Raw genomic sequence first — 12,185 nt, 5'->3', positions numbered from 1 at the left:
GTTACAGCTGCAGCAACAGGAACTAAGTAATGTTTTATTTCAATTTGGGAACAGCTTCAAGCGAGACTATGACATCCACCCTATCTTCAGATTCTAGTATCAGCTAATATAGCGGAGTATGGTATTGATTTGCTTATCAAAGCTTGTTATATAAACATGAATATTGAATGGTGGAACAGCCAGGCAACCAAAGGTATCGAGGTCCACCTTACCTGGAGTGAACACTATAAAGCATAATGAAACTAAAACTTGAGAACGTTAAGTCCAAATCTGTTAGTTGTCACATCACTTTATGATGAAACACTAAGGGTTATTTCCACTCTCCAATGTTAAAATGTTAAAGAAACTCAAGAAAAATGCTGACAGATGTTCTCTGTTAATATATAACAAACAAATAATCCCTCTTTGCACAAATGACATACATACCTTAACAATGAATTCACAGACTGACATCCCTCTCAATGAAGCCAATAAAATGTATGAACAAAATATCTCTAGTAATAACGCATTTAGTTCGAAATTTGTCTTTCCTAGTAAATATTTTCTGTTCAACACTTTCATACTTTCGTCTTTCATATTCTGGGACATAAAAAGGTTTACTCCAAAGTTGTTGAAAACTTGGTTTCAGCAAGGTCATATAATTATAATCAGAACTGAACAGACTATGGATACAGGAGCTGGTATGTATGACAGCTCTATGTGAATTACCTCCCTTAGACTATATTTGTGTTTTGTATTTTTTAATCCTCTTTTTAACTATGAACATCAATGCATCAGATAAAAAAATATATCCAGATTATAAATAGAATAAATTCAAAATGGATTATAAACCTTAACCAGAAGTCGTAAATTTGAACCATCCCTGCCCATCTCATCCCATCCCAAGAATAAAACAAGAGAACTCTGTCAGTGTTAGTAAGAGCAAAGCACTACTACCTTCGTCTATACCTAGAATGTCCATTTGCAGTTGTCCCCCTTTGACCACTGTCTAGATTCATGTCTTCAACAGCTGATCCGAGCTGGAGCAGACTCGCTGAAACATGACACAATCAGAAATATTTAGAATCAATAGAATCTCAAATTCGTATCAGTCAATCATTATGCAAGGAATGTGTTTTTAAGTAAAAAATATCCACTAGCAGCATGATGGTGCCCTATGCTATTTACTCTTGGCACAATATCTGACCTGAATGTAACATAGATGTAATCTGCAGTTTGGGGAACAAAAGCCATCTGCTGACCAGGTCAATATAACTCACATATACATGAGACATATTTCAAACATTTACTCTTTTGGTAAGCATTATGGTGCAGGCAAACCAAACATCATTATCAGATGCTAGTTCCAGCCTTGAACTGACAATAGTCGGCATTCTGCATACTACGGGATGCAATTCTGCATGATGAATGGTGATCATAGGCTAACAACCAGTGCCCCATTTTGGGTGATTGTATTCAACAGATGCTGGCATGCCAAATGGATTAGACTCTGTACATCAAATCCATCCTCAATAACCACAAGGGTATATGTTTCGATAAATCTCCCTCAGTACCCTGGATGCATCTACAGCTCAGCACGGTAATTTTATTACCTCCTAATGATAGCTCTGACTTCTCACAGTATCCAGTGAGATAGGCTGTTATAACCAAGCTTGTCAGTGTCAACAAAGATGTTCCACTCAGATTTGCGTGCAATGTAATACCAACAAATTGCACCTTATATCCAACAACTCTTTCTACCTATTTCAAAGTACTTACCTCTCCAACAATTGTGTGGCCAAGTTTAATCAGTCATATAAAAGAAGCAGACATGATTGATGATAGAGGCCTTGTGATTGGTTTGCTCAACTTCCCATACTGACCGGATAAGGAACCAGCTGAAGGAGGTCATAAAATTATCAGGCCGCAGAGGTCATAAAATTAATTAACCGCAGATGTATACCTTGGAGGTAATCAAGGATGCAGCTGACTACAAAGCAACCACTGCACCCTCTTGTATACATCACATCATATTCTTTGCATGCTAGTACACGTAAGGGGCACAACCCTTACAATGACAGGAGCCTTTAGCGCATTATCCACCCCTGCCCCAAATTTAGGAAGGCACCACCCATAACCCTGTTTGAGGGATATGCTCCATTATTGTCACTGACCCCCATCAGCAGCGACGAGCCGTGCCTCTTCTGTATGTTGTGCCAGCTGCCGTTCTAGTTTTTCCCTTTGTTTCTGAAGCTGTTTCTCCTTCTTCTTCTCCAGATACTTCTCGTATTTCTTCTTCTCTTTCTCCTGGATCTGTCTTGCAATTTCCTGCAATGTCAGGATAACAATAGTGGTTTGTACTTTTCTGGAGGCTGATGCTTCATCTGACCTGATTTGACTTACATAATTAATGTGGAATGAATTAACCCCACAACATACAAGGAACTATCACCTTGAGTGAGTGGGTGGGTGAGGGGCTATGGTGTGAATAGCCACAAGCCAAGAGCCAAACCTCCAACCTCTTAAAGCAGTCAGTGTAAGGAACATTTCACATCCAGCAATAAGGATTTCTTTAAACAGTTTTCTGCAGTATCAAAATTAGGATTCACCAAACTGTACTCAAAAGTGTACCATGGTAAACACTATTTTCCTGAACTAGGAATATTAATTGTCAGTATGTGAAAATCTTTTATACTTCTACCATACCCCACTCTGTGAAGATTTGAACAAACCCTTCCTTCTTCATACCTTATGTCACCATGGCAGCAGTGAGCCTTATATGTACTCACAGGACTGCAGGACGGGAGTGTGGCCCATATATCACTGTCTGAACCAAGGTAACACAAGGAGTTCATAGCAGGGATAGGTCTTTGATGCTGACATGTCTGACTGTCCAAGTCTCAACCAATCATCATTAAGGATCTTAACCTGTTTCACATGTCTAATACATATCACGCCACTTGTGAACTAACCTGTTATTCCATGTCTGTGGCACTCACACTTCCTCCTTCACACATACAATCACTGAGATAACATTACCCATTTTCGGTACACCTACAGCTCACCTAGACTGGAATTCTATGATCACTTGACATTCTAAAGGCACAAAGTGCAGATAAATAAACATATTTACAACCTGGATAATTTTGTTTGTATACTGCATATATAAACAGGAAGAAGGGATGTTCTACTGTTGTGCACATAAAAAGGACAATGGGAGAAACATTCTGCTACTACCACTATTAACTATGGTTAGTTTATGGTGAAAGTTGAAATTCTAAACAAACATTTAAGTGTTATGAGAAGCCAAATCCATGAATTTACACCGAAGTAATATAGGCGTAGTTTTGGCAATAACTCACTGCATTTTCACTTGTCATTTCATTGAATAGTTTTTAACATTAAACACATTCATAAAAGATGATGATGGTTGAGTGAAACACTGACCTGGTCTTCCACTTCACGCATCTTTTGTCTCTGAAGATCCTCCACCTCCAGCTGCACCTTCATCCGCTGTGCCACCTTCTCATCTTCCTCCGCTCTGAAACAATGAAGCCTCACAATCAGTTTGAGATACTGTACAACAAGGATGATGCTGGTCAGACTAATGTTGGCTATTGTTACATCAGCTAACTGACTAGCCAGTCACCATTTTGTTACAACCATCCAAGTCAGTTAGCCTGTCAACTCTCTGAGCATTGAGAGCCTGTCTACTCACAAAGCACTGAGGGTCTGTCTTCTCACTAAGCACTGAGGGTCTGTCTTCTCACTGAGCACTGAGCACCAGTCTACTCACTGAGCACTGAGGGCCTGTCTACTCACTGAGCACCAGTCTACTCACTGAGCACTGAGAGCCTGTCTACTCACTGAGCAGCAGCCTACTCACTGAGCACCGAGGGCCTGTCTGCTCACTGAGCACTGAGGGTCTGTCTTCTCACTGAGCACTGAGCACCAGTCTACTCACTGAGCACTGAGAGCCTGTCTACTCACTGAGCACTGAGGGCCTGTCTACTCACTGAGCACTGAGCACCAGTCTACTCACTGAGCACTGAGGGCATGTCTACTCACTGAGCACTGAGAGCCTGTCTACTCACTGAGCACTGAGGGCCTGTCTACTCACTGAGCACTGAGAGCCTGTCTACTCACTGAGCACCAGTCTACTCACTGAGCACTGAGCACCAGTCTACTCACTGAGCACTGAGCACCTGTCTACTCACTGAGCACTGAGGGCCTGTCTACTCACTGAGCACTGAGGGCCTGTCTACTCACTGAGCACTGAGGGCCTGTCTACTCACTGAGCACTGAGCACCAGTCTACTCACTGAGCACTGAGGGCATGTCTACTCACTGAGCACTGAGAGCCTGTCTACTCACTGAGCACTGAGGGCCTGTCTACTCACTGAGCACTGAGAGCCTGTCTACTCACTGAGCACCTGTCTACTCACTGAGCACTGAGCACCAGTCTACTCACTGAGCACTGAGCACCTGTCTACTCACTGAGCACTGAGGGCCTGTCTACTCACTGAGCACCAGTCTACTCACTGAGCACTGAGGGCATGTCTACTCACTGAGCACTGAGAGCCTGTCTACTCACTGAGCACTGAGGGCCTGTCTACTCACTGAGCACTGAGAGCCTGTCTACTCACTGAGCACCTGTCTACTCACTGAGCACTGAGCACCAGTCTACTCACTGAGCACTGAGCACCTGTCTACTCACTGAGCACTGAGGGCCTGTCTACTCACTGAGCACCAGTCTACTCACTGAGCACTGAGGGCCTGTCTACTCACTGAGCAGTAAGCACCAGTCTACTCACTGAGCACTGAGGGTCTGTCTACTCACTGAGCACTGAGGGCCTGTCTACTCACTGAGCACTGAGGGCCTGTCTACTCACTGAGCATTGAGGGCCTGCAGCTGCTGGTACCGCTCCTCTTGCATCAGTTTTTCCTCCTCACTCTGCACAACCTTGGCTACTGGAATGTCTTCTCTCACTGTTCGCCGGTTCTTCCGATTCAACCCATAGTGGAAGTCAACTATACAACACAAGATATGTCATGTGATATATACTGCAAGTCACAAACTTATTTAAGCTTGAACCACTGAAACACAAACACTGAACATATGAAATATAAAAACCTAAAGAAAGACTGAGTAAAGTGAGTGAGTTTAGTTTTACGCAGCTTTACGCAAGATTTCATCAATATCATATATAACACATTGAGAACTGAGTGTTTAATTTATGGCCACAAAAAAGTGGTTAATAATAAAAGTACTTTGTTGTGTGAGTCTAACTGCTCATTAAGTAAACATGGTCACAGGTCTGAAACTAGCACTCTATACACAATGAAAAGAATTTCATCCCCTGGCCCCTGATGATCAACATGATCAGTTTATCACTGCCACTTTGCCCAACCAATCCACCTAACTCACAAATTTTTAATCTTACTCATACGTAATCAGTATTGACTTAATCTTCACAATATACGGTGCCATGGTAACTGTTTGATGCCACTTACACTCCTCATTCTGCATCTGGTATGCCTTGACTCCATCCTCATGAACCAGCCACTGGCGGCACACTGGAACATACAAGTGTACAAGTGAGGGGTCTGTGACAATGCATGGAAGATGATTGAGTTCTTCCATGACACATAATCAGTCACATCACACATGGCACCCGCCAAATACTTATTTCCATGCATTTTACACGTTACAGATTCAAACACTTCAGCACCCAAGGTCAAGGCCAAAACATGACTGCTACACGTTATATTTTCTATAACGGCATACATACCCTTCCTATCGAAACAGGCAAGACTGTTACCTATTAGTAATGATTTATGCCAATGCTTGACAGAAACAATGTATAACTGTAGGAAACAACATAGTTCTCTCTTGTTGTTTCGGAAAGCACATGCTGCTAAAATCAATTTCAGCTGTTTGAATTTAAATCAGCATATTTCCTATATCAATGGTAAGCTGAATTAAAGAATAACCACAACTGGAGAGCTATTAGCTGTGTTCACACACAATGAGACCGATCCACAAAGCATAACAATATTTGCAATCCTACAGTTAAGATACCATAACGTTTAGTAATGAATGCTTTCTGGATTGGAACCCATGAGAGATTACGAAATACAGTCAAATGAAAATTAGGAGTTAATAAGGCTGAAAGGGTTGTCGGCACGGATACTACAAATACAGAAAACATCTGTAGTACCTGTGCTGTCAATGACCCCTTCAACTTTAATAAGCTCGAATACTGCTCAGTGCAACAACAAAACAACTTTTTGGAACAGTATATTTAGGGAAAATAGTACCTTCTTTCTATCAGAGCATCTTCAAATGAGTGAATGAAACTATTCTTCAAAAATGTCTGGATCAATAGAATGTCGGCCTATGTCTGTCAAAATTAGCCCTGACAATGAGCTTACCAGGAAATATAAGGAATCACGTTCATAAGTCTTCTTCATGTTAGGAACCAGTGAGGCGTTTGTAACACTGCTTTGAGCTGTGTTCTATGTCAGCATACTGTGGTAGGAAAGTATTGGAATACAAGAGATCTTTAAATCAGCTGTGCAAAAAATACAGAGATTCCAGAAATAAATTTTTTCATCTCATAACAAAAAGACGTAGTCATACACACAAAATTAAGCCTAACAATAGCAATGATTCATTGAAATTACTATCCGATGATCATGAACAGGTAGAGACTAGACTAAGCTACAAACAAAGGTATATATCCTGCAAGCCAGTCAAGCATATAGGCCCAGTATCGGTGTGTTTATACATGTACCAGACGTCCTGGACAAACTGGACAAACTAGTTCCACACGATGTTACACCAGTTCACATTCAACACATGAATGGGGTATACATCAACACTGTCCACAGAACTTGCATCAAGAACTAGGACAAGGTGATTTCCTTAGCTTGAGTCACAGACTGATCTTCAATAAACCAGAAAGAAAAGCGCAAACAAAAAGTTTAACATATTAACTGATAATAAGTGTACATGCACCATACCCATCAAACACTGTTCTATTCTTATTGCCATGCCAATCAAACACCTTTACCACACTCCTAAGGATATAATCCTTGCTCGGGTGCACCTTACCAATCAAACATTGTTGCAGTAGTTCTATTTGTTACATCCTTTGACAACTCTTCTTCAAGGAACCCTTCCATCCCCTTATTTAAATCATCAAACAAGTTCAAATTGAGATTGCATCAGCACGTTTCAAAATTTAAACCAATATCAAACTAACCCCTTTAAAAGCTGCTGGATAACCTGCTCTGTTTGGTGATTATTGTATTTGTTTATTTCATACATGCAGTATTTGCCACCAGTTTCCCCTGAGTTTAGACAATCATGTCATCACGCCTAAGCCCATCATGGCATTAACATTCCTATGATGACATTCAAAGGTCAGGTCGCTTCGAAACCTATCACAGAAAACTGATCCCTACAGTGACAATATCCTCACCCCCTTCCCTGCCTCATTCCCCCTTATTCTTGGGCATTACACATCAACAGAAGATTTTTGCAATAATCAATATCAGATGATTTATAAGACCGATCCCAGTTCAGAAGATCCTGAAGCTTGAGTGTCAAAAGTGGTAAACAGTATACAGGGTTGTACCCCGACTCACATACATGAGGACCCTGGGACCACTAAATATTAGTTCTAAGGGTCCTTGCAGGCAGTATGAAGATTTTGTCAGTAACGCTGAAGAGACCTGGATGTTTTGATACTTCCTTCTGAGCCTGCCACTTCACTGATCATGACAGATGAAATGATGCAAGTAACTGAAGTGAAAGAAAGAACCTATCACTAAGCAAAGTCACAGATGTGTGTTGGGTATAGTGAATGATACTGTACATCCCTCTGAGGGCAGTGAATTATTTTCCTGGGCCCATTCTCCACATTTGTGCATAATGGATGGACATTTGTGCACCTTGCAAAATCTTGACTATGCTTTGGGGGCTTTGGTCATTAGTTTTTAGCAAAGTAAAATGACACATGAAGAGCAGAAAAACTGTCTGAATCTAAAATTATCTCCAGACCAACTGTCAGTCAGTTCTGCCGGAGTTAGTTCTGCATTTTCTTCAAGACTGTGATTTGTGTTTTGGGAATACTATACACTGATATTGTGACTGATATAGATCTAGGTTATGCGGTCTAGTCATGAATGACTTTGTGTCTCTTGACCATGATGACAATGGACATGATGAACGGACAACTTTTATTCACGCAAAGGTTTTAACGAACATTATTAGACTCATGCTAGGTTTAAACTGGTTTGCTAGATAAGATCCTACTTAGCTATAATATTCTAGATATATGGCAACTGCCTTTATATAGACGAATCTCGACAAGACTATGCAGTGATCAACAGCATGAGCATCAATCTAAACAATTGTGATGATGACTAGTCAATCACATAACTTTTATGATTTTTTACCATCACAGCAACACACAGAACATTTTAACTAACTCAAAAGTTCTTAACATACACTCTACATTAAAATTTGGCAAAGAAATATGGATGAGTTAAAAGTTAAAACAGATATTTATTAGCTGTTGTATGCGAAGCAATCTACCCCCATCAGGACCCTCAACTCATCGTCTGACAGCATGCGAGAGCCATGTTTACATATACTCCAGCGATTGTCTCGTACACTGCAGCTGTATTAGGAATATATCTGATGATATTGATCTGTGTTAACCATATCAGTGTCACTAACAGTTTCAACACCTAGCTTAATAACACACAGCTTCTGGTCTAGACAGATCGTGGGAAATGGAAATTGCTGTACAGCACATCCATTATCTCATCATGATTGCCATAACTGACAGCGGAGTCGATCTATATTAAGTTAATCCAGAGAATATCTGGATGGATGAAATATGTAGTAATAGCATTAGGAGTGATGTGATTTTGTTCTGGGAAGCATTTTATTATGGTCCTTGGATAGTGCTCTAGGTCAGTGTATAGAGTTTGTTTCCAGTCAATTTCTGAGTAGATTTTACTTTATCTTTTATAGCATTACATCAAAAAATGTTTTTCAGCTATATCACGTATGTCTACTTCGTTACGAGGAAAGTCGTTCCAGCAGTGACTTTCATCATTTTGTAAAACCCATGTGGATGGTTGGTTTATTTGGTTGCTGCACTCAGGAATATGCTTGCTAAATGATGGTGGTCTGTAAATAATCAAGTCTGGACCAGACAATCCAGTGAGCAACACCATGTGCAATGACGTGTCAACCGAGCCAGCTAGCCTGACCACCCAATCCCATTAGTGGCCTCTCCTTGCTCTGAACATCAAACAAACCCTTATAACCGTGATGTCCACAACTGCAAACTGATAAAAAACTATGAGGAAATGGACTTCAACCTGTGAAATTGATAGTTCATACATTTCTACTTGTTGCAGGAAACAACCAGTATTTTTGAGCAGCCCATACTACTGAATAAGCCAAAAACAGTACAAACATAAAAAACAATTTAAAAGATGGGAATTGAAAAAATGACATTTTACCTCAATGAAGACATGTATATGAACCCTAATATATGTTTCAATGTCATGTTAGATGTCTATAAGTACAGGTTATACAAGATACATGGCTGTCTGGGGTCAAATACACTATAGGTATCACAACATGCTGAATGCTGGTATTTACTTTCAGTACGGTATGTCTTCATGGCCGCCATGTTTTTTAATCGTGTACATCGGGAACAGCTGCCGTAATGATAACGACGATGATGATGGCGTTCACCCATATCTAGGTGACTGAAGTGTCCTTGCAGCTGGTTTAATTCACTGAACATTGAAAACAGAAGCTAAGGGAAATACTGCATTATTAAAGGACCTTTGAAATGTCATGTTAAAAGCAGCATCACACAAGTATTCCACGAATTAAATGTCCACAGACCAACACAAGCACATGCTGCTTAAATGACAACAAGGCGTGAGAACACTAAGGCATGCGAACATCAAAGCATATGGCTGACAACACAAGGCAAAGCAACACCTAGAGTTGGGATTTACAAATGGTTGTCAAAGATACATCAGAGAAAGTTACAACCAGAAGGAAACAGGAAGACTAAGTCACCAATATCATACCACAATGACAAAACATCCTTCACGAATATGTCTACAAGTTATGTTTGTGCCAAATGTTTTGTTGTGCATATAGAAAAGTGGAAGGAAAGTAATGACAGGTATTAAAGTTCTGTTCATGAAAGGAGTGCAACCCAAAATATTTTAATGACAATTCCAAAATTACATAAAGTCACTGGTACACCAGTAAGATCAAGCTAAGTGCCAAGTCTAATGACAATAACGATGATAAACAATGTGGCGTAAATCACAGTAACTGGTCTTTGAATAATGAGGACTTTTTTCTGAATACACTTCTTTTTTCTCTATCAGCTGCGTTTTGACATAGATTTTAGTTGTAAAGACCTTTTAACTATCATATCATAAAACATGTGGATTATCACAAGTTCTAATTTGATACAAATCAAAACTAAACTGAACAACAATGTTAAAGATCATTACTGTTTAAGTAACATTTTTCATAGTGAACATGAAATCTGATGGAATATACATAAAAATATTCAAGTCATATTTTATTTTATTCATCATATGACCAAACCTAAACTCAAATAAACTAAGCCAGCAAAGGGAGACAACTTCACAGAATCTTCAAGACATGTTGTAAACAAATTAGTCTGCCTCAAGTAGCTTCAGAACTGACAGCCTGCAGCAGATGTTTGTGGAAAGTCAACACCACCAGATGCTTCAGCCTGGGCTATACAATATCAGATGGATTTTTTGTCCGCTTCATAATCTAGGCTGACTCAGCTGTCCAGTAATAAACAGTAAAAACCCACCACAAATACTGCTGACAACATAAGCCTACAGCCTACAATAGCCTTCACTGTTTACAGCAAAAGAGCTGGGAACAACAGCCAAGTTAAATCAAATGGGGGAGTGAGGTAGCTTCGTGGTTAAGGCATTCACTCGTCACACTGAAGATCCTGGTTTAATTCCACACTTGCATACAATGTGTGAAGCCCATGTAGGGGGGTCCCAGCTCTGATATTTTTGGAATACTGCTAAAAGCAATGTAAAACTAAACTCACTCACTCAACATAATATAACACTATACTATGTAATACAGCCGTCTCACATGGCTGGAAAATAATACCACCAGGGACAAGCAATCTAGTGACTGAAAGAACAACCATCTAATCCAGTGATCACAATATAACTAAAAGGCAGCTATGTTTGTCGTAAGAGGCAACTAATGGGATCGGGTGGTCAGGCTCGCTGACTTAGTTGACACATGTCATTGGTTCCCACTTGCGCAGATCGATGCTCTTGTTGTTGATCATTGGATTGTCTGGTCCAGACTCTGTTACATACAGACCACCACCACATGGCTGGAATATTGCTGAGTGCAATGTAAAACTAAACTCACTCACTCACTCACTCACTCACTCACTCACTCATTCTCTACAAGATTTGGTCCTGGTGGGTGCGGGGTGTCAGGGACAGAAATGTAAGTAGTGCCAATTGTCCAGATTAGACACATAAGTGTATACCATCAGGTCACGAAGATGATAGTCTCCAGTGATAGTTTCTATCAATCAAGTAACATCCAATCAGCTGTTTAATGCAATCCTTCACGTATATTAGCTTCATGAGCAAGTGCTATTTGCTTTGCTGTCTCTCCACCTGACTGCTTGTCACTGCATAAAAATCATCACCAGATCTATAGTAATAATTGATTTCGTAAGTGCTTAGTATCCGTCAACAGGTCCTCACTGGTGCTATGACTAAGCTCCCACGAATTCCATGCACATACACAGTTGAAGTGGCATGCTGTGCGGAAGAGATGGGTTTTAGGAGACTTGAAAAGGTGTTTGGATGCGGTGTTTCTCAGTCCAGATGGCATATTGTTCCACAGCTAGGTAATGCCAACTGAGAATGGCTAACATCAGTGAAGTAGCTGATAGTCACTTCTAGCTTGAGAGAATCTACAGTGAAACATCGGTCTATGTAACAAACAAGATCTAATCCATAAAGTCAAAAGCTTCTATGGAGTGAGTGAGTCTCATCTTATGCCACTTTTAGCATTATTCCAGCAAAATCATAGTTGGGGACACCACAAATGGCCTTCACACTGTACCC

General features: G+C 40.4%; 1 protein-coding gene across 4 annotated transcripts in view; it reads right to left on the bottom strand.

Annotated features, from left to right (window-relative positions):
* The window catches only part of LOC137268135 (coiled-coil domain-containing protein 50-like), a 67,550-nt gene that overhangs the window by 22,036 nt on the left and 33,329 nt on the right, over positions 1–12,185 (bottom strand). For 2 of the 4 annotated variants that reach the window (XM_067802659.1, XM_067802661.1), the window contains exons 2-6: positions 5,493–5,555; positions 4,871–5,009; positions 3,427–3,520; positions 2,154–2,307; positions 937–1,033 (exon numbers count right to left, since the gene is read on the bottom strand). In XM_067802659.1, the coding sequence (XP_067658760.1) occupies positions 937–1,033; positions 2,154–2,307; positions 3,427–3,520; positions 4,871–5,009; positions 5,493–5,555 (547 nt within the window). The remainder of the gene's footprint in view (positions 1–936; positions 1,034–2,153; positions 2,308–3,426; positions 3,521–4,870; positions 5,010–5,492; positions 5,556–12,185) is intronic. The other 2 variants (XM_067802660.1, XM_067802662.1) reach the window with 1 other exon arrangement.

Source organism: Haliotis asinina, chromosome 16, assembly GCF_037392515.1.
Source record: "Haliotis asinina isolate JCU_RB_2024 chromosome 16, JCU_Hal_asi_v2, whole genome shotgun sequence".
Lineage (NCBI taxonomy): Eukaryota > Metazoa > Mollusca > Gastropoda > Lepetellida > Haliotidae > Haliotis > Haliotis asinina.
The sequence above is the reverse complement of the archived record's forward strand: the minus strand, read 5'-3'. Positions and strand labels throughout refer to the sequence as shown.